Genomic DNA, 26,545 nt, shown 5'->3' with positions numbered 1-26,545 from the left:
GGAAAACCGTGCAACGTCGTGTGTCTTGAATGTTTCCAGATGTACAACGGGTCCATGTTCGATGGGGTCCTTGGACACGTCGTACATCTCTACTTGGGGAGCTTTGAACTTAGGCGGAAGTGCGAGGATCATCACTTAAGCACTGTAAGAAAGGTTCGTGCTGCTCAGCAGTTGGTCAACGAAGGATGATCCCTCTATTCTCTTCACCATTTCCTCGTATTTGCCCTTGAGGCTGCGTAGCTCATTGCTCATCCTCTTCCATTCCTCGTCTTCGGGTGGTACCTCTCTAGCGTTTTGTGACTCCCCTCTATCCATTCAATCCAACTGGGTTCAGCGCCTTCTTTGAACTTAGCATTTCACTGTTTTAGTGTCTCGTTCTCTAGTTAGAGGGCCTCCATATCTAATGTCATTTACTTTATGTGTTCTTCCATTTATGCAAATCTTCCCTTCATGTCTGTCGATATAACTTTCTGCTCAAGGGTTGCTCGGGAATGCGTCGTGGCTGCCATACGAAAGGCATAATTATGCTATTGGAGCGAAACAACTATAGAATCCCATAGATGACACCAACTGTTAAGCCATGTTTTATAGCCACCAGTTTTGAACACCGTCAAGTGACTGCAAAAGAATAAAAAGAGGATGGTTGAGTGTGTCCGTGACACCTCCAATACCAAAGTCAGAAAATAATCTCCAAGGAAGAAAAGATAAATGTTTTGTTTACTAGCCCCATGCTTATAGACCTCCATGCTTATAGTGCATGCTTCGTAAATGCTTGGGGTTCCTAAGGTTAATTTGGCTTTTATGTGTATTTTATGAATTAGTTCGCACGTCATGATGATCCAAGTATATCATGAAAAGGCCTCCCAAAGGATTATGCGACAAAAAAATGTTAAAAATGCATTTCCCATATAAAGTAAATATGGGACTAAAAAATCAAAATCATATGTCAAAATCAAACGTTAGAAATCATACGTCAAAATCAAATACGTTTGAGATTAACCTAATCTTACATATCCCAGGTGCAACCTCAGCCTCCCACAAATTGTAAATTTGGATTTTGTTTATTTTTACAACTATTCTCGTATCATTTTATCTCATTATTATAACTTTCTTAAATTTTTACATAAAATAAAATAAAATAAAAAATTCAATTTTTTTAAATCCAAAAATAAAAATAATATTAAAAAAATATATTCTAACAATATTTTATTCAACTTTTCTCAACTCATCTTATCTCATCTACAAAAACAAATGAGATCACTGACTAACGATTGAACTAAAACAAACACGAAATTTATTAAAATACAACATAGAACAGCACAAAAATGTACATGTTTGTCAAGTTAATATCCTAAAAATGGCAGCAAAAACATCATGAATCAATACTTGGAAGCATTCAGTAATAGATCCCAAAAATCCATCCACCCCACCTACTATACAATATACATCGCTAATTCATTCCTCCATTCCATATAAACAGAATTACAGAAATCTCTACAGTTTAGGAGAAAACGAGAATCTCACCAAGAAAATTCTATTTCATTTACTACAGCATATTGCTACAATATTTCAAGTTACCACCGGGTTAAAATAAGCTGAAGGCACCAGTTTCATTTCTTCTTTCTTGTGTGAAGAGAAGTGGGTTTGAACATTCCGAAAAACCGAGATGTCTTTGATGGTTTCCTTTCTTCAGAGAGATTTGGAGACTCACTCGGGAAATCAATATCAGATCTGATGCATGCTTGATCATCAACATACTCGACATCTCTTAAGCACCGGAGCAATTCCAATGCACTTGCCTTGCCCATGTCATTTCCGTTGATAGATATATCAACAAGATCTGATATGACACCCTCACGGGCCTCATCCATGACCAACTGACAATACTGAACACGTTGAGAGCACAATGAAAGGAGAACAGCCACTGCATTTTCTTGATCCTCGTGACTGTCAGACCCAAGTAGTTTAGCAACAGAGGCAATGCATCCATTAGTTTCAGCAACAGATACCCTAGCCTCATCAGTATTGCATAAATTCTTCAATAGAAGTACACAACTTCCTCCAATACTGCTATCTAACAAAGGAACCAATTTTGGGATGCATTCCAATGAAACAATGAGGGAACAAATGTCAATATTTAAGGAAAAATTGCACAAGATTTTGATAGCCCGTTCCTGGAAATCTCTGTTACAGGAGTCGAGCATCTTTAGGATAGAAGTTAAAGCACCAGATGCTTCGATTTTCTCTCTACAGTACTGGTGGCCAGACAACACCTCCAATATGGCTAGACTTTCTTCTGTTGCTTCTGAACCAAGAACAGTGGCCAAGAGACTAAATGCTTCTTCACATAAGTACGAGATCCCACTTCTGAATGAAGCAACAAAAAGTAGCGTTATACATGAGCTCATGCATAAAGGAAACATGATAGTCAAAAGTCAGAGCAATCAAGGAAAGACATGCACAAGAAACAATTATATATTTTGAACTGTCAATTATTATGAAATTCCATTTTGTGAAAAAAATAAAAACATCAGTGCAGGCAATAAGATGGAGTTCTAAACCAACAAAAGGTCTTGGATTAAATCATGCTGTATCAGCAGGCTAAACATTTAATACCAACTGTTCCCAACATAATCAAAATCTCATAATTCTCAATTCACAAGGGACCGAATGGGATATTGAACTTGCCACACCAGTTGAATAAATGTTAACACAGTAAGGATAACCTTGACCTAAAAGATATCAGTTGCCTTGGAACACAATCCATTGCATGTTCATCAACAGAGTAACTGACCTGCTTCTGCTCACATATGCCAGCAGCAATTGAGATCCAGCTTTTTGAGCTCTCAAGTCATGCCGGCCATTTGCATCCTTCAAAAATCTAACAAGCGGTTCAACAAAATTGTCAGATGACATAAATTGACAAGCTTCTTCGCTGTTATTCAGATGCTCTTTGATATCTTCAATGGCTTCACATTGGGGTTCCCATTCAAGTTCAGCTAGTCTTGATAGAGATTCCAAATCTGTCTCATGTATACTTGCATAAGATTGACACTTGTGCTCATCTTTTTTCTGTACAGGATTCGAGTTTAAACCATCTGCCCTCTTAGTGTTTGATGAATCCGAATTGAAACTGGTATCTAAAGATCCAAGTGACGTGTTGCTGAGATCCATCGGAAGACGTAGATCATTCATAGAACTTCCAAAGCTAGCAATGGAAGCGGAAGAAGCTTCCCAAGAGTGAAGGAATTCTGGTAGCATAGTTGGATCAGGAATGGTGACTCCATGCCTCATGCTCCACTTTGATATTAGATCCTTCATGGCCATGTTGGGAGTCAATGAGAGCTGGGCCAGTCTCATTTTAGTCTTTGGACATATATCATTTCCCTCATCAAACCACTTCTGTATGTAAATCCTCTCAAACGTTTGTCCAGAAGCAATGACAACAGGATCATACATCAATCTTGACGATATAGGACACTTAAATTCTTCAGGAGGTGTAGCTCTGCTTGAGAAGTCAATTTGGTCCTCATGATGCCGTGATCCTATGAGTGAATCCACTTCAACAGACTGGCTAAATCCAGAATCATGTCTGCATTTCTGAAATGCAAATGCTCCTTCACGCTGAACATGGCCATTCATCGATTGCTCTTGCAGGATTAAGTTTCCATACTTCTTCAATAGATACAAAAGACCTTTTAAGATCTTCTTTTTAATTGGGTCACTATCACTGACTTTATCATGCAGCTTCTTGATAGATCGTTTCTCTATCAAGATAGCCTTCGGGGATGTAATATGAAGTGTTGAAGCTGCCAATTGTAGAGCTTTTACTTCATATTCCACTGAGTCTGTTGCAGAAGCATCCCGATGGAGCAATCCTCGCACAGCCTTGCCAGCTTCTTCTTCAGATGATTCCAGGGTAAATGTCGCATGCCTGAGATCATCCATGATGTGAGAGATCTGTAAATGAGATTTCATCATTAGCTGCACCTAGCAAATTAGGCTCAGTACGAGTTTTAACTGAGAGGTCAAAAATCCCTATACTTTTCATTACAAACCAATAAACACAGGTTAAATACATACATCAGAGATGATGCGTTCTTCAGAGTGAATCGAGTGTATCAAGGAAGAAACTATGGAACAAATCTAGCATAGGAATGTGACAGGTTATTACCCACAAAGCTTCTAGACCCAGAAGTTGCTCTGCCAGACCTTTTTTTTTGGGGGGGTTTTGTATACGTGAAGAGCGGGGAGTGGGGCGAATAACTAGAAACTAGGCTGAAAGCAGGAAAATCAGGAAATGGGACCACATTTTCTTTAAACAGGTTCCCAATTTGGTTATATGCATCAGAATCCAGAAAATCGCTTTATGGCACCAGTTACACTTTCAAAATATAGTGAAGTGGTTGGCTTAATCTACAACTATATTACTAGCACACTCCATAGCTAAGGGAACAAGAATACTGTAAATTATGAAACAAAATATAACTAAGGAACTACTGGGATATAATAACGATTTCTTCTCATATCAATACAAATGCATCCACTAACCATCTTTTTTTCTCCTTTTTTTTGGCTGGGGGGATTGAAAATGAAAAAAAAAAAGAAGAAGAGAAAGCTCAAAAGGGCATGTAATGACGAACCTCTTCACCCAACTCAAGTGGAAGCATAGTTCGAAGTTGACCTAAACATTTCACCAACAAGTCCCTTGATCTTTTACATCTTGAGGCTATTTTATCCCCTGTAAATGCCTGAGTCAATTGCAAGCCTTATCAGCTATGAATTGACATTTAACTATAAAAAAATTTGGAACAACAACACAGTTTATAAATGAAGAAAACTATTTGTTAATCCATCAGCTTTGACAGAGCTACTATATGTAACAACAGGAGCAAGTAGTCTAACACATTCATATGCACACTCTTCGTTAAATATTTTTTTAAGAAAAAATAAATAGGAGCAAGCTTATTAAAATGTTCATCAACAACAAGAACATTCCAGAGCATGTTTTACTCCAGTAAAGTTCCAATTGGAAATGATAGACCATAATCTGTCATACAAACAAAATTTCCACCATGGATTGTAGCTTGTAGGGCTTAAATCAAACCACTAATGAAAAAATCAATCAGCATATGTAATTTACCCCAAAATATAAAATAACATGTGCAGGTTTTGTTCTTTAACAGCAATAGTTTTTTTTTAAATTCTCCTTCTCTTCTCGAGTTCACCAGCATAGAAAAACTTCTTTTATTTGTTTATTTGTACATATTTATATACTTTTGCAATGCACAGACAAATTAGAAATTACTATCCTCAAGGTCAAATGGCATGATTCTGTTTCTGTCAAATTCCTTTTGGCTTGTTTATGGTCATTCTCACTTTGGTGAAATGCAGCAGAAAGTGTTCACATTACTCTACTTTGTTTATCCTATTGAAGAAATCACAAACCAGATAAAGTTTACTAGACTCGCTACAGTACTGAAGAAGTTGTTTGGCTTTCTCAATTGCATCGTTTAATGAGCATAGTTCCTGTATTCCTGATGAGCATCGAGGGCGAGCCTCTTCTATTGCTGGAAGTATTCTTGATATTCTAGTAACCAATTTCTGAAGTTTGGTGCACATTAAACAATGCACCTGCAATCATGAATAAAAGCATAATGAGATACTTCGATGTGATAAAACAGAAAACTTGAGTAGAAGTACAGGGACTATTCAAAGACTTAAATGAGGTTAGATGAGAAACTTCATTTCATAAGAATCACAAGGAAGCCACAGTGTTTGTCATTCGTGAGAAATAATACCCTCCGCCATCAGAAAAAAAAGTATACACACTCTCAATTTGATTAGATCAATACCTTTGGATAAACAGTATTTTGTGAGTTTACTATCTTGATCAAATTATATTAAAAAAGCACATTATTCTTGTTTCAAAAGAATTAAAGACTAGGTGTCCTTGTCATATAATCTTGCCCACGAGTTAAAGGTATGGGATTTTACCCAGTGTTTTGAATTTCGTACTGTACCGGCCGATACGGCTGGTATTTAGCATACAGGAATAGTGACCAGTATAGGAAATGTATGTGTTTCGTACCAGGTCAAATATCGGCATTTCCGGTGCATTTTGGTCAATACTGGCCAGTTTTCGGTGTACCGGCCAAAATTTTTTTTTTTTTGTAATTAATGTAAAAATTCTGAAATTTTCATAATTTTCACTCCAATTCTCACATCTGAAGACTATTTTCTTAACTTTTTTTAATCCATTTTTCTCAAGGACTTAAAATCAAATCCCTACTTCCCTTTTCGTGGATGAGTAATTATTTTTTTAAATAGTTGGATTGAGAACTTAGAAGTATTATTGAGTTTTATAAATATGTGTTTTAACTTTTTAAGGGTTGCATTGATGTTATTTTGAAATATAATTTATACATATATAATTAATTTATTATATATAGATTATCCCGAAACGGTATCGGTACTAAAACATTTCATTCCAGTATCTTAACCGAAACAGCTACCGAAACAGTATTCAAAACATTGATTTTACCAACAAACCAAAACTAAGGCCTATACCAAAACCAAGAAACAAAAGTGATTATATCAATTACTGCTGATGTATCTAAAACTCATGAATGCATGGGTCACGCCATTACGACCCATATACACTGCAAATACGAAAGTACTCCAATTCAAATCAGAGCATTCCACCTAAAGAGGAATAAATATTTGGCTTATATCTAGTATTTTTTCACTGGATGTATCTTGTTAAAAAATGGATGGACCAGATCATGAGATTTCTACTCATTTTTTTTACCGTAATCGATTTCGTTCATCCATTTTTTCACAAGTTATATGCAGCAAAAAATCAATGGATGTAAGCCAAATCTGAGGGATAAAAAGACCATGGTAATGTTACCTTGAAGGAACAAGGAACAGATTGTTTGTCCACTACCTCAGCAACATCAGACCCCATTAGGAAGGGGGATTATGTTAGATCTGCAGGTTCAGTAACAATTGAAAGCATCCGTCATGCTGTGTTCTCAAAAGAATCTATTCATAGCGTCTAACAGAATGTATCAAATCAAGATGCTATATGCATAACATTCCACAAGCAAGGTGACATTTGACTAATAGAATAATATCCAAAATAAAAAACACCAGAACTTCACGCTCTGGACATAATTACTAAGTTTGCAAATGCAAAATAAAGCATTTCCACATGCAGCACCATATATGCCATGGTATACCAAAGTTCTTCACTAAACTCACACACGCAATACGATTGTCGCAAAATGATGCCAGAAAACTAGCAAAAGCATTAACTTCCCCATCCAATTTTTCTTTTTTTAGATTTACCATCCTAACAACTATTTAGCTTGATATATGCTGCGTGAGAGTTCACTTCCAGTGATCATATACAAGTTTCACCAGAAAGATAAATTCATATTACAGAATTTGGGGTTGATATGCATAAGGATTTCCTATAGATGTAATCCAGCTCAGCCCATCTTTCTTTCTACACCGACACTCTCTTTATTATTTTCCTACTATATAGTATATATACCGAGTAGCTCTTTTCAAATTTTGACTCTATGGTCATCGTTCTTCACCATCCACGGGTGGGAACCCTAGATTAATTGGCTTGAGGGATGAAGTTGTAGGCCATGAAAAAATTAGGCTCACCTTAGAAGAAAAAATAATTTGAAACCAGAAAGTTGAGTTGGAGCTTAAGGAACAACAGGAACGAAGCCTTACTCGGTGGAGAGGAAACCAGAACGATGATCAGAAAGCTGTGTTCCCTGTTTATTAAGAAGCAACTAGACTCCGTGGCCTTTTTTTTCCGCTAAACATAGAACTTGAAGCACAATAACCCCTTCTACAATCAAAACGGGCGCAACCCAATTCATAAACCGCAGCTTCCCCTCACAAATTCCCCCTTCAGAAAAGAAAAAATTAAAACTCTGCAAGTTACTTTCAAACCACCAGAGGCTCTTAACTATTGAAAAATCACCACAACCCAGCTCTTAAACCGCAGCAGTTTCTTCAAATTAACCCGTATCCCGAGCAGACTTTTAACTTTTCAGAGTATCTTCAGCACAGCTCTCCCATGCATGAGAACGAATATCTCTGTCAGAGAACAGCACAAAGAGCACACGATCTTCTTACAGAAGGTAAAATAAAAGCCAATCACTGCAAAGTGAGCTAATACTTCTGATTTTGCTGGACACCAAAAAGTTTTTTTTTTTTTTTCCTTCCCAACAAGAAGGGTAAGAGAGAGAGAGAGAGAGAGAATTTAAAGGGAAAGTCTATGTAATTGGTTGGAACTTGGACCGAAGGAGAGACGCAACGCATCAACGAGCTGAATTTGCTATGAAATTCAACGTCGCTACAGCTTCAGCCATCAGGTCCTCGACGACGACAGAAAAAGAGAAACAGAGACAGTGGGAGTCCGTTGAAGGAAGAAAGGCCACACCTGCCTCGAAGCCAACCAAAAAACAGATACCGTAAGCTCCATGATAGGACTGTGATAGCTGTAGCCTTTTTTTGGCTTTCTCCCTCTCTCATATAAGGAAAGCTGTGTCCGTGCGGTGGTCCCAATAGTCAATCAAAGCGTGGTTTTAGTGGACCGTCATGACTGTATACGACGGTACCTGTGACCCTAACCAGGGCATTTTGGACATCTGAATACAAGGGCCCTGCCGCTCTACGGAAGGTCATGGGAAAGTTATAAAGTGGCAAAGAGCACTGTCACCATAGTCTGTAACGTCACCTTCGTTGCATAAGTTAATATCAATTAAAATATTAGGTGATTTATATTAATAAAATATTTAAGATATTTTTTTTAACAGTAAAATCTCTATATTTTAGATGAGAAGAGGTTGAGTATTAATAATTGAATAAAATATTATTAAAATATTTATTTTAATATTATTTTTATTTTAAACTTTAAAAAAATTAAATTATTTTATATAAAAATTTAAAAAAATTATAATAATTAAATAAAATGAAATAAATTATAAAAATAAAATTAAAAATATATATATTTTTTTTCTTTATTGTAGTATTTTAAAGCTAGTCATTTTTGTTGATATTATCGTATTAATTCGTGTCACATCAATTCAAAAGTAACACATGCACATCACATGCTGAAATAATGGAGCCAGGGCCCAACGCCAGCAGAAAAAGAACATTAGAGTCGAAAAAAAAAATAGAAAAAGAACATTCCTATTTAAGTTAAAAGAAGTGCTAAATCTCCCTAAAATAAAAGTGTTAAATTTACGTAAAAATCTTATACTAATAAGTTTATAAGTTGATGTGATTTATTACGACGAATTATAAAAATTATTTTATTAAGAAAAAGTTAAATACTACGATATTTTGTTAGATTCTTAGGTTAATCTAAAATGTGTTTCAAAGTTTTTTTCAACTAGAATTGTGTATCATAAAACATTTATCATAACATATAATATTCATAATTGTATTAGTTCTACGTGTAAAAAGAGATGAAGTGGGCATCCTCCACTCCACTAGTGTTTATTTAAATTAAAGCCAATTATTTTCTTTGTACTAAAGGCGTAAAGTAAGAACAAAGGCGTAAAGGGGCGGGAGGTTTCGTATCCAAGTTTTCCATTTAAAATTTTATTAATAAATACATTTTATACTTTTAAATTATTAAACATTCTAAATTTACCGACATATTTTACTGCCAAACCATCACAAACTTCATTAAGATATAATTATCAAGGTTGTATCGCGTCATTTATTTTTCATTTATCTTAATGGTTATAATTAAATTAGAGATCAAAATGTCAATTGTTTTAATAATTTGAAGATGCAATGTGTAGGTTTTGATTATTTAGGATGTAAAGCATAAATTCCTAATAGTTTGGTGAGAAGGTTGTGATATCCTTCTAATTATTCTCAATTTTTTTTTTTTTTTTTTTACTTATTTTCAATATGCACAACAAATATATTGGACAATTAGGTGTTTAACAATCAACACACAAATTTCTAAGGGTGGATACTAAATTAGAATATAATTTATATAAATAAGAATTATTATTATTTATAAATCAGCATGTAACTACACTATTTATTATGGAACTCGTTATAATTATGAATATTTTAAGAAGAGTTTTGCTATACATCAGTCATCTGAGGAGACGTTCAGCCCTGTTGCTAAGATTATTAGGACTAAACAACTGAACCATTGAGTAACTGCTATTTACCTCTACACTCAACATCTAATAGTTTTTTTTTTTTCATAAGATGTAGGATGTGAGATAATGAATTGTAGCTGATGAATTTTTCAAACAAACATACTTATAGACAGATTTATTTATTTTTATTTTTTTCACAAAAAAGTTGTATAAATCTTATAGTTTTGTATTTGGGAAAGAAGATAAGGCGTTTGGTAGGTGAAAGGGACATTCTTTTGTAGGGTAGAGTCCTCAATCTTTGTGGGGGCTCTTTCAAAATTACTTTTTTTTTTTGTGCCGTTTGTAGACATAATTCTTCTTTAGTTTCTCAATGCCAAAACTTAAAAAGTAGATCAACGGAATAAAGGGTAAAGAATCTGATACGACAGAAGTAGGTAAGGCCGAAACATCTACAGCCCACTTTGGCCCCAGCAGAAAAATGAATAGTATTTATACAATATAAAATATGAGATATTTTAATTATTTTTTATTTTTATTATAATATAAATATTTTAATTATATATTTTTAATATTAAATGAATATTATCTATTTTACTCCAAAGTTAGAAGAATCTTTATTTTAATGGGAGGCAAAGATCATGTCCATGATTATTAATATATTTTTACAATATAGAGATTACATAGTATGTCTCTCATTTTGAAATTGTTTATATAAATATTAATTTTAATTAATATAACATCTTATAATTAAATGAAAATACTATTTATTTATATTTTGAGATTATCTCATAATTAAATGTGGTGCATTTAATTTTTAGTGTCGTGACTCGTGCGTATTCGGAAAAGGAAATCACTTAAAATATACCTAGAACATGAGAAGCATTAATTGAGGGGTGAGAAGAAAACCCTCGTGTTCTTGCTGCCAATTTGTAAGGAAAGAAGTTAAAAGAGACGGATATAATTTAGTCTGGATTCAATGCACATTTTTTTTTTCCAAGAAATGGACCAGCATTGAATGTAGATGGAAACACTTAGTGGTGGCATTCAGTTTAGAAAAATTTTAGACATAAGTTTATATTTTTACACAATACTTAAAAATATATAATTTTATTTTTTTACTTTTAAAATAAAATATAAAGATAAAAAAAATAAAATTACGTATTTTTTAAGTAGTGTACAGAATGTGTTCCTTCTGTGTTGTAGTACTTTTTGTTTTATTATTGTGATCAACTTGCAATTTTATCAAATAGTAATGATATTAATACAACACATTTTACAATATATTTTGTAATAAAGAATTCTAATTATCAGTCACTATTCACTTATACACCTCATACCTATAATTTTTTTTTTATAAAATGTGGGATAGTGAATAATAGTTAATGAAAAAAATTATTTATTTCATAACACATGTTTTAAAGCGAGTATATTTTTATAAAATGATATTATTTTTATAAAATATTTTATTAAATTATTATTTATTTTAAAATATAGTTATGTAATATGTTATAAAAAGTAACGTGTTTTTTTTTTTTTTTTTTTTTTTTTTATGAAAATGGCACAAAATAAAATGAGTGAAGATCGAAGTGGGTTGGTTGGATTGATGGACGGAAGAAAGTTGGGAGCTATTCTTTACGCCACCAATGGGTACACGTTGACCTAGTTTGACGGCACCGGACTCATGTCTTTCAACCAATTGTATTGGTACCTACCGTCACTAATTGACGGCAAAAACGTGTTTTTAAACTTTTATATGAATTTAATGGCGTCAATTGATACAAAGATAGGCATGATTTAAGTGAGTTTAAAGTACTCATCATTGTCCCTATAAACTAGAGCTAGAAAGCATCATTTCGTTTTGTTCCCGTTCTTCATTTCATTTTCTCGAACATAAGGAGAACTTCTCATATTTAGAGTGTTGGTAACAGCTTAGTAAAATGTCAGTGTATGTTTAAACTTTGCTTAGTTACGATTGAAATGGTTTATATTAGAGTAGTGAAAACTTTTCAATTTCATTTTTGAGTTATAATAATTTTAATTTTTTTTTTAAGTCTAACGAGTTACTGTTCATAACCAAAATAAATTTGTTATTTAAAATTTTTTTTTCTCCAATCCTCACCTCTCTCTCTCCCGTATTTGATTATATATATTGCCTAATTTTTGATTAATTTGTGATGGTTTGGCTCTAAAAACTTTGGAGTGCGTTGTAACACCCGGATCCAATTTCAAGCCTGTGAACTATTAATTTATTGAGATTAATATTTATGAGAAGCCCATTTGAGATTTAATGAGTAATTTTGAATAGGCCACGGATCCAAAATTTGTTACGATGGAATATCGATTTTTTTTTTTATTGGGCTTGATAATTTGGTTAAATCTAGTTAATTTTTTTTATGAACTAAGTGGAATCTATTTATTTGGTAGTTGGCTCAAAAAATTTATGGAACGAGTTGGACTATTTTAGAATTTGAGTCGAGGCCCATTAGTATTTATTATATACTCGACCCATGAAAAAAAAATGCAAACAAATCAAAGAGAGTATTTAAACTGCTTTAACCGGCCAAACCCATTTATTAAGTTCATACACCATCAAGATGTAGGCCCAAATGTTTCGAAATGGACCCAAAGCCCACAAGCTAAGCCCAAAAGCACTGCCTTAGACACGTGCATAACTCCATAAACATTGATATCTCCTTTCTCTTCATTAGGGTTTCCAACAGCTTGCATATATAGATAACCGTACAATTGGATCACACTTCACGCACAACGGTTTCTCCCACATGAAGACCCACGATCTCACAACTTTGCACTCACAGTCTTCCTTCAGCCCCTATAGCATGAAACAACACATCACTTCAAGTAGACCCATGCCACTACACCATGAGATAGCCGACTACTCCACGACACCGCTAGGAAAGTGCACCAGGGAAGGCCCACATCCAGTCGAGCACGACCATAGAGTAGCCCAGCCACACGTGCACATGAGCCAGTTGCTACTGACGTGTAACCCGGTAAAGAGACCAAGAACTCAACTGAGCACCGTTTCTGTGCTAGCCATGAAACCAAACTCCACAGAACATGAGTCACATTGTTCCTCGCTGGAAGAACACAGCCTCATGCTCCTCCATGCTAAACCAAGCCACAACCACCATGAATAGAACGAAAACGCCCTTGTTTCAAGCACTCAAAAATAGAGCACTTTTGGAAACCACTATGCACCGGCAAGCACAAAAATTACCGACTAGACATTCTTGTGACTCCAGTTCCTCTACCATAGCACCACCGCTACCTTCAGCCCACGACAGCAAAGCTAGCATCCCATCCGGTTGTGACCCCTAATCACCCAGAGCCATGATGTGACAGCCACAACAGCCACTTAGTCGCTGCACCCATTGTGAGACACTACTCCCTGTCCATAGTGTAGTCCATGCACCACCAGGATAACGCCTCCTCTCTGCTCTCAGTGAGCTCTCTCTCTCTCTCTCTCTCTTCCTCACGCCATTCTCTCTCTCTCTCTCTCATCACTTTCTCTCTCCCTCTCTCAATGACGTGTTGTTTCGTTGACCACTTTCAATTGCCACCCAAACATTGCTCCGTCGCACACCTCCTTCTCTCTCGATATGGAACTCTCCACTCTATGGCACAGGTTGATCTGGAGTTTGTAGTTTCAAAAGTTTTACAGGTGGAGAGTTCAGGATAGTCGTTTTCAAAAATTCTCCACTCTAGTATAAGAACTCTGCTTACGACTAGTTAATGATTAAGTAAGTTACATGTTTATTTTATAGGTGACAATTGATAGTCGTTTAACACGGTTGTGGAAAAATTTAAAAAAGATAGAAAGTTCAGGTAAGTAGGGGTTCTTATACTAGACCTTGCATAAAAGAAATGGATTGAGGTTGATGTTGGAAAAATATGCATGTCTTGTTATGAAAAGAAATTTGAAACAATCTAAGTGATTTGTTCTGCATTACTCATGAAATCTATATAAAAGAGAAAAGTATTTTTGCCATGATTAATGTAGACATGAGCTTATTTTTGGCATTTTGTTTTTGAACTATGCAAAAAAGACGAATATGAAAATTTGTGCTTGATTATATGAAGATGATCTGAATCTGTTATGTATTGCACTCTGTTTTGATAAGATGTGGCATTTGAAAACCTTTGGCATCACATTCTGATTTTGTATCTAATTTTGCTTTGACCTTACCATGGGTGTAAAAATTGGCATTTGTTTGGGTTGGTACCAACTTCTCTATCTTTGAGTGCACCTACTTTAGAAACAAAGTGGTTTTTGCGTGGTCTTTTATATGTGCACACTCCAGGCTCCAATAATAATAAGGAAAAGATTCACTTCTGTCTCTAGCACAACCCTACCACAGGGGTTAAACATGACATCTGTTCTGATATGATATGGTGCTGATACTCACTTATGCTATACTAAAGGACTTTGGAATATAAATATTTTGAATTATCGCTCTGATAATTTTGATAACATGTTTTGTTTTACATACTGAAATTGAAAATGTTTTGTTTTGCATTTTGTATTCTGTAAATGCTCATGCTTGCATACTAGTATATGTTCTTTGCTTAATGAGTTATTGATAACTCATCCCATTGTCTCCACAATATTTTCAGATGTTTTGGATATTTCAGTTGAAGTTCAAGAATAATAAGTATAGGTAAGGCTATGTGATCATAGTGTATTAAGTACAAAGAGGGTACTTGGATTATTAGAGAATTTTATTCAATAATTTCGTTTTGTTCTGTTGACTTGGTATTTTGGAAAACTGATATTTATTTTGAGACTCTGTGGTGTTCTTAGTTAATTATTTTGGAGTAGTTGGTTTAAAATAATGTGATCTATGAGTAATTGAGAAATTTGAGTCTATATCTGTACGGTGAGATACGATTTTAAGTGACAAGAAATAACATTCCGACCCATTCGGGACCAAGGCGTTACATATGTGGTTGAATTTTGCTGTATTATAGGCTTTACGCTTGCATTTCTCCCGCAAGAGGAAATTGAAAAAAGAAAGATTTTTCCAGATTATTATGATGCAAATTTTTCCAGATTATTTTTTTTCTAGATTTTTCTAGATTATTATGATACAGATTTTTCATATTTGCATTGAGTTTTATTGGACATGATGAACATGTATGCTATTAAAAGACAAAGACATTCCTCACAAGAATTATAGATATGGTCTGTGTTGGATAATTAGGTTGAAAATAAATAAATAGTTAAGAAACAATAAGTTAATTAAAAGTTAAATTATTAATTAACATATAGCTAGTATAATTGTAAAATATGAAAAAAAATATATTATTATTAAAAATAATGTTATATTATTATTTTTGCTAATCTAATGTGAGGCTATATCTTGAATAGTTTTGGTTTTATATAAAACATGTAGTTTTAGCTAAATTTTAGAGATGACTTTGGCTAGACCGATGCCAATGTTCATGCTCTTAGAATCTTTATGTAGGAGTGTCAATTCATGTTTGTGGGTATCAAATTATGGACATTTGACTATATAGGTAAATCCGAATTTGACCCGTTAAGTTAAATGTATTAATCTTTCAAACCCTAACCCAACTTATTTAAATAAAGGATTATGTCATATTGCTCGTTTTGACCTATTTAATAATTAATTAGAAATAAATCAACACGACACGACTCATTTCAACCATTTTCATGTAAATGAGTTGAATTAATAAACATAACCATTTGACTTAATTAACATAATGTCACATAAAAGTTAAACTCTATATTTATTAATAGCTACAATATCTATAAAAAACAATAGGACTACATACTAACAAAAAATATAAATATTCTTCAAATTTTAATCAATAATAAAACCAATATTACATATCATATAATAACAAATATGAGCACGAGTTTAGAATTACAATCTCAACAATAAAAACACAAACATATTGGGTAGTACCAATATTACAACTCAACAATAATAAAATTTAAATAAGTTATTAAGAGTTGATTTCGGGTTAAACGGGTTGATCCGTTATTGGCCATTTTATTAATCGTGTCTTAACAGGTTAACCCATTTTGACCCAAACTCATTTATATCAAATCTAAATTTGTTAATTTCATATCGTATTCGTATTGGATTCACGGATCGTATCACATATTGTCATCCCTATCTTTACATGGTGTGCTACATTTCCTATTCTTTTATATTCTCTTCTCTTTGCTACCCAATTGTCCAACAAAGCGTTAAGAGACCAAACACTTCGCCCTAACATAAGTGAGCAAACTGCAAAGACAAGATGACAAGATGACAAGATGACACCGGCGTGCTCGGTAAAAAAGAAGAATAGAAGGTTTTGGACTTTTTGCTCTGCCCCTTTATCAGCGATTAAGAAAAATACTAAGACTTGGACCAACTGATAAATATTTATTTTATTTTATGGGAAATGCTAGGGAGCCCGATTTGGGCTCCCGGTTGATTTTCTCGATTGTCCTTTTTATTTATTTAATTTTTTTTAACTTAGTGATTAAGAAAATATTATTTAAAAATATTATAATTTTTTTTTATATTTTTAAAAATATTTAAAGTGTTAAAAAATGATGGGAAAAAAAATTAAAATTTTTAAATAATATTTTTTTAATCACTAAGTAAAAAAAAATAACAAAATAAAAAAAAGAAATCGGAAAAAAAGGAGAGCCCACTAGCATTTTTCAGATTTTATTATTAGAATACCGAATGCACGAGGAAAAAATATGTGGTCTTATATATGGAAAACATTAAATAATAAACATTTTATAAGATTATATAATGCTTTTGTCTCTTTGAATTATTGAAAAGGTTTGAAATAAAAAATGAGGTGAGATTCCGAAAACCTTTATCCCTTCAAAAAAGAAAGCAAAAGTTTATTAAAGTAGCTAGTTGGCATAACACGCCAGGTTGACAGTAACTTTTGTGGTCTAAATGGACAACCATGACTCAGAGAAAATGGAATGCAAACCAATCTGGTGTTCTTTCCACGTGTTCGGGAAATTTGGGACTTTCTCTCTCTTTCCGCTTGAAGCACTTGGATTTTGTAAAGATAGACATATAAAATATATTATAAATATTGATTTTTCTAAAAAGATGATTATTAGGGTGAGTACAACTCATAACAAATTAATTATTGATGTAATCTCTTACTTTTTCAATTTCTTATATTAAATTTATCTTAACCTATTTTATATATTCAAACACATTTTAATAAGATTCACAAAATATTACTATTTACAAATTAACTCAGATTATTTAAGATCAACTCAGCATTTAAACATAGCCTTAGGATTTGTTTGGAAAGTGAGGTGATCTCATCTTATCTCAAAATTACTTTTTTAAATATCATTTAAATACAAATATTTTTCAATTTGAAATTTTCAATTTTTTTATCTAATCATTACAACTTTTCCAAACTTTAAAACAATATATAAAAAATAATATAAAATTTTTAAATTTCAAAACAAAAATAATATGAAAAAATAAATGTTGATGTGGCAATATCCTTCAAGTTAAATGTAAAATAAATGTTAGAATTTAGAAAATCTACAGTTCAGAATAGAGAAAATATTTACAATTTTAGGGTGTGTAAGCCCCCGCACATCATCTTTAAAAAAAATTAATAATCCTGGGACTTACAAAAAAAATTACTTTTTAAAAAGAAATGATACGTTGGCAAGCCTTATGCAACCCTTTTGAAAAAAAATTTGTAAATCTAGGATCCACATGAAAAATTATGTAAGGTGAAGTTGTGAAATGTTCTGTAATGCTGGGAAGTGATCAAATGAACAACGATTTCTAACTAACAGAAGGTGAAACAATGGGTTAAGACTAAGTGAAGCTGTGCGTTTTGTGTGCAATGACTATTAACAAAAGTAGGTCGAAACAGTGCATAGTGGATTTAAGTAAAGCGATGTGTTTAAAGACAAAGGCTTAATATGTGAGAAGTAAGCTCTTAATGCTAGGTTTAATCTTTAGATGTCATAAAACATAGTCATTTTGTAATAGAGAAGAGTATAAAACTGGGAACTTGTACAAGAATGTTTGTTCAAAGTTGTTGATGTTAATATTCAATTGGAGGTTGGAAGTCCCTTAAAGGCTTCTTCCAAGGATCAAGATTGAGATTCATGGGTTTTTTTTCATTTTCTAGTTCTGAATTATGTGTTGTTGTTCTTGTTTGTGCTGTGTTCTTGTTGAATAGAAGAAGGCACGTGACAATTGGTATTAGAGAGGTTAATCCTCTCATGGTAGAAGAAACTCGAGGAACTCTAAAGATGCATCAAGAAGGGACGTAGAGGCAGCAAGAGGCTCTACAAATACAGTTGGATGACCATCTTCTTGCAATCCATGACATTACTGATAGGTTAGACCAACTTATCGATATGATTAAAACACTAAGGAATTCGGTGGCTTGGTAGAAAAGGCAGTAAGTGAGGAGAAAAGTTTAGATATTTCTATCCATGCTATTTTGGGTTGTCTTAGCAACAATGCTATGAGGTTGCTGGGAAGGATAAGGTCTTACTTGCTCAGTAGAAATCTTAATAGATTCATGAAGTACTCACAACTTCCTGGATCCATCTGTGGTGCAGATAATCAAGTTGAGAATCCATGGTGATTCTAGTCCATAGGTGTGAGGAAGTAGTCAAGATTGAAGGCCCTAAATTCATAGTTCCTTTTCATGTATTAACCTTAGGGGCTCTAACATTGTGTTGGGAGTTTAGTGGTTGAAGACTTTGGGGGCCAATTAATTGAGATTTTACAAGAATTTCCATGAGCTTCATGTTGGGATAGTCGAGGGGGTAACCTTACAGGGTATGAACACTAAGAATTTATCTGTGCTGACTGGGGAGAATTGCCTTAAGGGTATGAACACTGAGAATTTATCTATGCTGATTGGGGAGAATTGCCTTAAGTCCTCTCTAATTAGGAAATAAGCTTGGTTTCTACAGTTGGTGGTAGTGGAACAACGTCAGAAACCGGAAGTCAAGTTTAAGTGTTGGCAGAGGTTACTGATGAGTTAAAAGAAGTTTTTGGGGAGCCAGTGGGGCTACCTCCAAGAAGGGCGTTTGACCATCATATTCTTTTGAAAGAGGGAACTGCATCCATCTAGGCCTTATATATATCCTTACTACCAAAACATTTAAATTGAAAACATTGTGTAGGATTTACTGAAATTTAAAGTAGTGAGGCCAAGTCAAAGTCATTTTTACATTTTATTAGTGAAGAAAGCAGATGGTAGATGGAAAAGGTGCATTGACTACTGTGCTATACCTATAATTGATTAGTTGCTTGATGAGTTGTTTGGGGCCAAGGTTTTTTCCAAACTAGACCTAAGATTAGGTTATCATACGATTAGAGCTAAAGATGAAGACATTGAAAAGACAACTTTTAGAACTCATTAAGGCCATTATGAGTTCTTAGTAATGCCTTTTGGCCTTACTAATGCTCCTGCTACTTTCTAAAGGTTGATGAACGATATATTTAGGACTTTGTTGAGAAGATTTGTGTTAGTCTTCTTCGATGATATTCTGATTTACAACAACAATTTGGTGGAGCTTGTGGGGCATCTTAGATCAATGTTGGAGGTGTTGAAGCATCACACTTTGTATTCAAAAATGTCTAAGTGCAAGTTTAGAATGGAAGAGATTGATTATTTAAGTCATGTGATATCGGGTAGTGGAGTTAAAGTTGACCCCTTAAAGATTGTTTCAATGTTGGAGTGACCCGTTCAATGTTGGAGGGTTTCTAGTACTTACTAGCTGCTACAGAAAGTCCATAAGGAACTAGGGTACTATAGTAGCACCATTAACTGAATTGTTGAAAAAGAACTCCTTTGCTTGGAAGGAGGGCAACTCTGACATTTTTACAATTGAAGAAAGCTGTCATTGAACCTCTTGTTTTAAGTTTCACAATCGAGTGTAATGCTTTTGGTGTTGGCTTGGGGGTTGTCTTCATGCAAGAGGGTTAGCCTATTACTACAAAAAGGCTTTGAAGGGTAAAGCCTTGTTGTTATCAACCTATGAGAGGGAACTAGTAGCACTTGTATTTGTAGTTAGTAAGTGGAGACCATATTTGTTGGGAAGGGCTTTCAAGATCAAAGAGTGATCAGCAGGATTTAAAGTACTTGTTAAAGCAGAGGGTGGGAGTAAAGCTCAATAGAAGTGGTTGTCCAAGTTGATGGGATATGACTTTATCATTGATTATAAGAGGGGAAAGGATAATAAAGTTATAGATGCCCTTTTGAGGAAATCAGAAGAGGTTACAGCTACTCTTGCGAGGATACAACTACTCTTGCTTTGATTACATTTCCAACTCCTGTTTGGATTGAGGAATGAAGCAAAGCTACCAACTCTCCCTAACAATTAGTGATATATACTTGAGACTTCAACAAGGCCAGGAGGGCCCAAACCATTACACAATTCAGCAGGGCTTGTTGTTGAAAAAAGGCAAGTTAGTAGTGGTTTAGGATTCCCTATTCAATATCAAAGTACTGCACCATATACATCATAACCCACAAGCTGGACATGTGGGTTATCACAAGACATTACACAGGGCTAAGCAAGATTTTTTTTCTAGGAAGGCATGCGTAAGGACACTTGAAAGATTGTGAAGGAGTGTTGTGTTTGTCAGACTAGCAAACATGAGAATGTCCATTCAACTGGACTATTGCAGCTAGTAGCTAATCCTACTTCTCCATGGTTGGATATTTTCATGAATGTCATTGAAGGATTGTTTTATGATATTGAGAATTAAAATTTTAACCAAATTAATATTCAATAGTCTTAGAGCATTTGAATCAATGATTGAGCCTTTAACAATTGGTATCAGAGCAGGAATCACGTCACGACTTCAAGTCACGGAGGGGGCAACCTATAGCCTGGACTAAAATGCATTGGTACTATGTATTGGTATAATGTTAATCTATTGAATACTGATAGATGAATAAAGTCGCTAAAAGGGAAAGAGCTACCACCGGGTCAGTGTCGATAGAGTGGACTGCTGGTGGAATGTTATGATCTTGAGGATTAAAGGTTTAACAAACTTAATATCCAATAGTCCTAGGACTTTTGGATCAATGGCTGGGTCTTTGATAAATTATGTTTTAAGAAATGATATTCGTAGTCTTACAGTATGCAAGTCTCGCGCACTTGCTTTGAAAAAAATGGGTGACTCTAGGACTCACATGAAAAAATTATTTTTTTGATAGTGGACCACACATTTTTTTCAAAGGGAGTATGCAGAGCTTGTACATCCTAGAACTATATCTAGCAATACTATTTTTTAATGGTAGCTTCTCATTTTTTTCTAAAATGAGTGTGCTGGGCTTACTTAGTTTAGGATTGTATTTAGCATTACTCTTGAGATTATTCTAGGAAATCTAAAGAATAATCCAAAGTGAATTACAATAGGTGAAAATAGATGTTTCATCCGTGATGTCGAATGTCATAAAATACTTGAAGTGTTTATCATATATATATGTATATATATTTTATTTTTTCAAAATAAATGATTTTTGCAAGAAAAGATTTTGATGATTGGTTCGATTTTAGCGAATACTTGGCAGCTACTATCTTCAATTAATTGGGGGTGACAAATCACATTAACGGGTCGTGTCAGGTCGTATCTATTATACGATATGGGACTACTCGAACATGACACGTCCATTAAGTTAACATGTCAGATTTCTAGACCCTAACATGACCCATTAAAATAACGGGTTGACATAGTATGACTTTTTTTGACCCGTTATAAATTAATTAAGAATATATCGACTCGATACGACACGATCTGTTTTGACCATTTTCAACCCGTTTATGTAAATTAGTTGAATTGACCCAAACAATTCATTTGACATAATTAATATAATGTCACATAAAAGTTAAAATCACAATATTTCTAAAAAATATAAACCTAACGACACAAGTCCAAAATTACAATCCAAATAATAAAAATACCAAAATTATAATCTAGAGGAAGTCTGAGAGACGGTCGTGACTCATGAGAAATGAGAGAGTGAGGATCTGAGAGAGAGTTAGGAAATACGAAATAATTAAGACATTTTTATTTTTATGTTAAAAAGGATATATTTAAAATTTTGAGTAAAAAAATTTAATAGCTCACTAACGGGTTAAGCGGGTTGACTTGTTAATGAATCGTGTCTTAACAAGTCAACTCGTTTTTATCTGAATCTGTTAACATCAAATCCAACCTGTGTTAATATTGTATTAACAGATCGTGTCACATATTACCACTACTACAATTAATGCCGTGGAATGTGTGTGGTTGTTAAATTTAAATTCAAGCCGAATTCCCCAGACAAAATCACCAACTCGAATACAGCAATCCTATGTTTCAACGTGTTGGGAATAAGGGCTGCCACAAAAGAATGACGGCCCAATTCATAAGAAGCCCAATTATCGGGTGAGAAAACCTGCAATTCTTTTTGATAGTGGCTTGGCATTATATGCGATGTGAAACAAAAGGTGGATTATTAAATAAGAATAATGCAAGTGACAAGGTCAAATTGAACAAGCTTGCAAGCTTTTTTTTTTTTTTTTTTTCCTTAAAATAAAAAATGGGTTTTACTAAAAAAATAAAAATAAATTTCATACATTTTTTTCTGGTGAGATTATTTTGAATTTGTGTATATCATTATTCATTGAATAGACAAGACAACAACAAGAGAGACGTATCAATAAATAAATAAAATCATGTGTGGTGACAAAATGTAAGTAATACTGGTCCTAAGAAGCTACAAGAGGGGAAAAAAATTGGAATCCATAGGCTTTGTTCCAAAGAAGTGGATGGATCATATGAGGTGATAAGGATTCCAAATATCAGGAAGATTATATACAGCAAGGTCCACTACCAGTACAAATTCCCAGTCCTTTTTTTCAGAAGTCCCTCTCAGCCAATGATATGAGCTCCCAACCCCTCATGTTCTTCCAATTAAGCAAACTAAAGCCACTCAAGAGAATAGGTTATTGCTTGTTGCAGTTTGAGCATCTAGCGACAGCTCTAAGCAATATACTGAAAATTTGTGTATAATATAATACCTTGCACTTGGAATGCTGTAAATGAATATTTTTAGTGAAATGGTTTAGCCACGAAGGAATTTTACAAAAATAAATCAACAAATTGAGGTAGCTTGATGTGGTACGCCAGATTATAAATTTTTTACTTTTATTATAAAGTAGATCAAGTATATCACATGAAGGTTGAGAGTTTATTTTTGTGAAATCTCTCTGTTGATGTAACATTTATTATATTTTTTTACTTTGGTTAATACTTGCTTGCTTACAATTGTTTAGAGCCAAAATCCATAAAACATATGACAGTTGACACCCACCCACATGAAAGAGAGTTGAAATTTCCTTTTCCATGCCTGCTTTTTTCTTTTACTGCAGAAAGAAGTTTCTGGATTCTAGAAGCATTCTTAACACTGATATGAAAAACCCCAATTGCAAAAGGTCAGCCCATGGAGCCAACTAATTGCTAGGTATGTAAATGAGGTTCTGGGTATCTTCCTGGATATTATCTCAAGTTGAGAAATATATCTGATATTCCAAGCAGCTATATACTCTCTCTAGTAAGAACTTTTGGTCCATACCTTGGTTGGAATAATAGCAAGTGGAAGAATCAAAAGAGCCAGAATGCGTGTACCAAACAACGTCTTAGTGAAGAAAGAAAGAGCTATAATAAGAAGAATTAACTAGGAGATCTTGAATGTTTAGAAGGGAGAGGCCCAGTTGGATCAATAGTACTAACTTGAGTTCTTTTGCCAGTAAGAGTGGGAGTGATTGCCTTCAACTCACCATGACTGACTCCATTCCCCTAGTATTTGGAGTTCCACAGAGATTTTTTGTTTGAAGTGGTATCCAATAAACACTATACAAGTCTCCAAAACCACCCCAACAAGAAGATAAAAATGTAGAAAGTGATAAAACATAAAAGTTGACAATTTCTCTCTTCCTTGTACCAAAATTGTATACTGATGAACAAAAAAGCATACTTACAATTGAACAAGTTGATATCAAAATCAAGAGTAGAACCCCCAAAAAATGGAGGGGAGAGAGAGAGAGATTTGTTAATTGTGCTGATAGTCCAACCAGAGAAAGTTTTATAAGCCGCAGCATTACACTGAGGCCGCTAGGAACCATGATGTTATGCAGACAAGGCCTATATTTTAATCCTTTACAGGTTCAGAAATAGGATGCAAGATCCACAAAACTTATATGGAAAAGGAAAATCTGTCCAATTGATAGGCGAGAGACTCTGTTGCCAGATAAAAATTCCTTTTGATTGGTCTGAGTTGCCTTAAGATGAATGAGTTAATTTGTGAGTTGCTGCAATTTGCAGTGCAGTAAACATGGTTAGCATGGTACATCTCATTTTGGTTAGAAGATCAGGGATTACACGTCTTCTCCAGCCCCCAGATATTAGCATGGTACATCTGATCCTTTTATCCACCGACTTAAAACTAATAAAGGAAGTTCTACTTGCTAGTGTAATCAAAGAATATTGTCTGGTCAAAAATTTATAAAGGACTCATCCTTTTATCTCTGATTCTCCTCTTTCACTCGCTCTTCTTTGTCCTGCTCCATCTGTGGTTCCTGAGGGGGCGGGTTACTTTATTTTCTGCCCTTTTCTCGAGATATATTCGCCCAAGTGGCTGAACCCCACCATCCCTTTTCCTCCTGCTTATAAGGAGCTCCCTCGGTCATCTCTTTCCCATACCACACTTTACTTGGAGTCACCTTCTTTTATTGAAACAACCATTCTATTCTCTTTCTTCCCTTTTGTGCTATTCACTCTAGACAATACTCTATCATCCACATTCAGTTTCCAACCTATTTCCAGACTACATCATCCTCCAGAGCCTATCAAAATACCCCTTTACATTCAGTATTTCACTCTTTCTTTTTGTACAGTAAAACATCCTCCAATGGCATCCAACTCTCTCGCTTTTTCAAGGGGCTGTAACTCCTCTTGGACCCCTCAGGAGAACAAGAAATTCGAAAGGGCCCTCGCTGTTCATGACAAGGACACTCCTGATCGCTGGCAGAAGGTTGCCAAAGCTGTGGGTGGAAAATCTGTAGAGGAGGTGAAGAGGCACTATGAAATCCTCATAGCGGATGTCAAGGAAATTGAATCTGATAGAATCCCATTTCCCAATTACAGGTGAACGGAAAGTAAAGGCCAAGGCATTGAGTATGAGCGACAGAGGTAATACACTAGTAGCTAGTTTCTACCCAGTACTCAGTTTCCAAAACCCCTTTTCACTTTTTCACTCAGTATCTGCAAAAGTAATCCATATAGTGTATAGCCATGTTGAATTATGATCAATGAAAACAAAATTAATGCCAGAATTCTAGGTCCTTATTCAAAATGGGATATCCCCACTTCATTTTTTAACTACTTACAGGCCCTTATAACCATCGGAAACACCAGTTATTCTGTTTCCTCTTAGCCTCGTCCTTGTATACAATTCCAGTGGTAGGGCCAGGCAATAATCCTGGAAAGTGAAGGTTGTGAACCCTGAAGTGCTAGTTCTACGTACCATTAATTTCTCCAACTGATCATAAGTCCATCATCCTATACACCTAACTGCTTATTTTCAATTTTATTTAATGAAAAAGGCCAATTCCTGACCACACTCATGCAACTTTTTATCCTGTCGCCAAGCAAAAGAAAACCCACATGAGATCTAATCCTACCATTTCTGGATAACATCTAAATGCTTCTATGCTTACTAGTTCAAACACTTGCCATGTGAGATACAAAGCTTTGGCCTCTCTTTCCTGATTTCGATGATGATTCTCCTGCAGATCTAACTCAATATTTTATTGCTCATTGAAAAAAATATATATTTTCTCTTTTCATTCCTCAGGAACCTTTAGTTGTTTTCCCCACCAATTTGTCTTCATTCACAACCAGATCTTTCAGAATCCATCTGAAACTTTTGGCTGCATTGCTGCTCTACTTGATAGCTTTTCTATGGTTTGGATGTATTCTTCTTTGACATACTGATCATAACCTTTTCAGATAATAATCGTTCTTCTTCAGACTAAAAAACATTCATCCTATTTTCTGATTGGCATGCAGGTCTTGAAGTATCTAAGGTATCAAAGTTCCAATAAAGTTTAAGGAGATCTTAACGTATATCATATCATAAGCAGATCGTACACAATACCATATTTGCAAAGAAGTATCGAATTATATCACCTTCTCCTGTGGTTGTGTTGTTTACCCCTTCTATGTACGTTTGCTCTTCTGTCTATGTCATGTTCAATTCCTCTGCAACTCTTTTAGTTCTGTTTCCCTGTATGAAGCAATCAATTATTAAGCAGAGGAGATTTCCACTTT

At 34.4% G+C, this 26,545-nt stretch overlaps 2 protein-coding genes across 3 annotated transcripts; one reads left to right on the top strand and one right to left on the bottom strand.

Annotated features, from left to right (window-relative positions):
• Positions 1-1,277: 1,277 nt before the first annotated feature.
• LOC121246617 (U-box domain-containing protein 5-like) lies at positions 1,278-8,158 on the bottom strand. 2 transcript variants are annotated; one of them, XM_041144808.1, is made up of 6 exons: positions 7,753-8,158; positions 6,914-6,993; positions 5,449-5,634; positions 4,644-4,751; positions 2,795-3,960; positions 1,278-2,367 (listed from the first exon to the last, which is right to left on the bottom strand). In XM_041144808.1, exons 2-6 carry the CDS (start codon positions 6,968-6,970, stop codon positions 1,611-1,613), a joined length of 2,274 nt encoding a protein of 757 aa, XP_041000742.1. In that variant the 5' UTR covers positions 6,971-6,993; positions 7,753-8,158; the 3' UTR covers positions 1,278-1,610. The 2 variants fall into 2 exon arrangements, with proteins under 2 accessions (XP_041000742.1, XP_041000743.1); XM_041144809.1 differs by lacking the exons at positions 6,914-6,993; positions 7,753-8,158 and having other exon boundaries at positions 4,644-4,741; positions 5,449-5,585.
• Positions 8,159-24,810: 16,652 nt separating this feature from the next.
• On the top strand, positions 24,811-26,545 carry LOC121245098 (protein RADIALIS-like 3). Its single transcript, XM_041143413.1, has 2 exons — positions 24,811-25,405; positions 26,285-26,545. The coding sequence occupies exon 1, from the start codon at positions 25,125-25,127 to the stop codon at positions 25,362-25,364; it is 240 nt and encodes a 79-aa protein (XP_040999347.1). The 5' UTR covers positions 24,811-25,124; the 3' UTR covers positions 25,365-25,405; positions 26,285-26,545.

Source organism: Juglans microcarpa x Juglans regia, chromosome 1S (genome assembly GCF_004785595.1).
Source record: "Juglans microcarpa x Juglans regia isolate MS1-56 chromosome 1S, Jm3101_v1.0, whole genome shotgun sequence".
In the NCBI taxonomy this organism is placed as follows: domain Eukaryota; kingdom Viridiplantae; phylum Streptophyta; class Magnoliopsida; order Fagales; family Juglandaceae; genus Juglans; species Juglans microcarpa x Juglans regia.
Note: the sequence above shows the minus strand (reverse complement) of the source record. Positions and strands in the feature narration are given on the sequence as shown.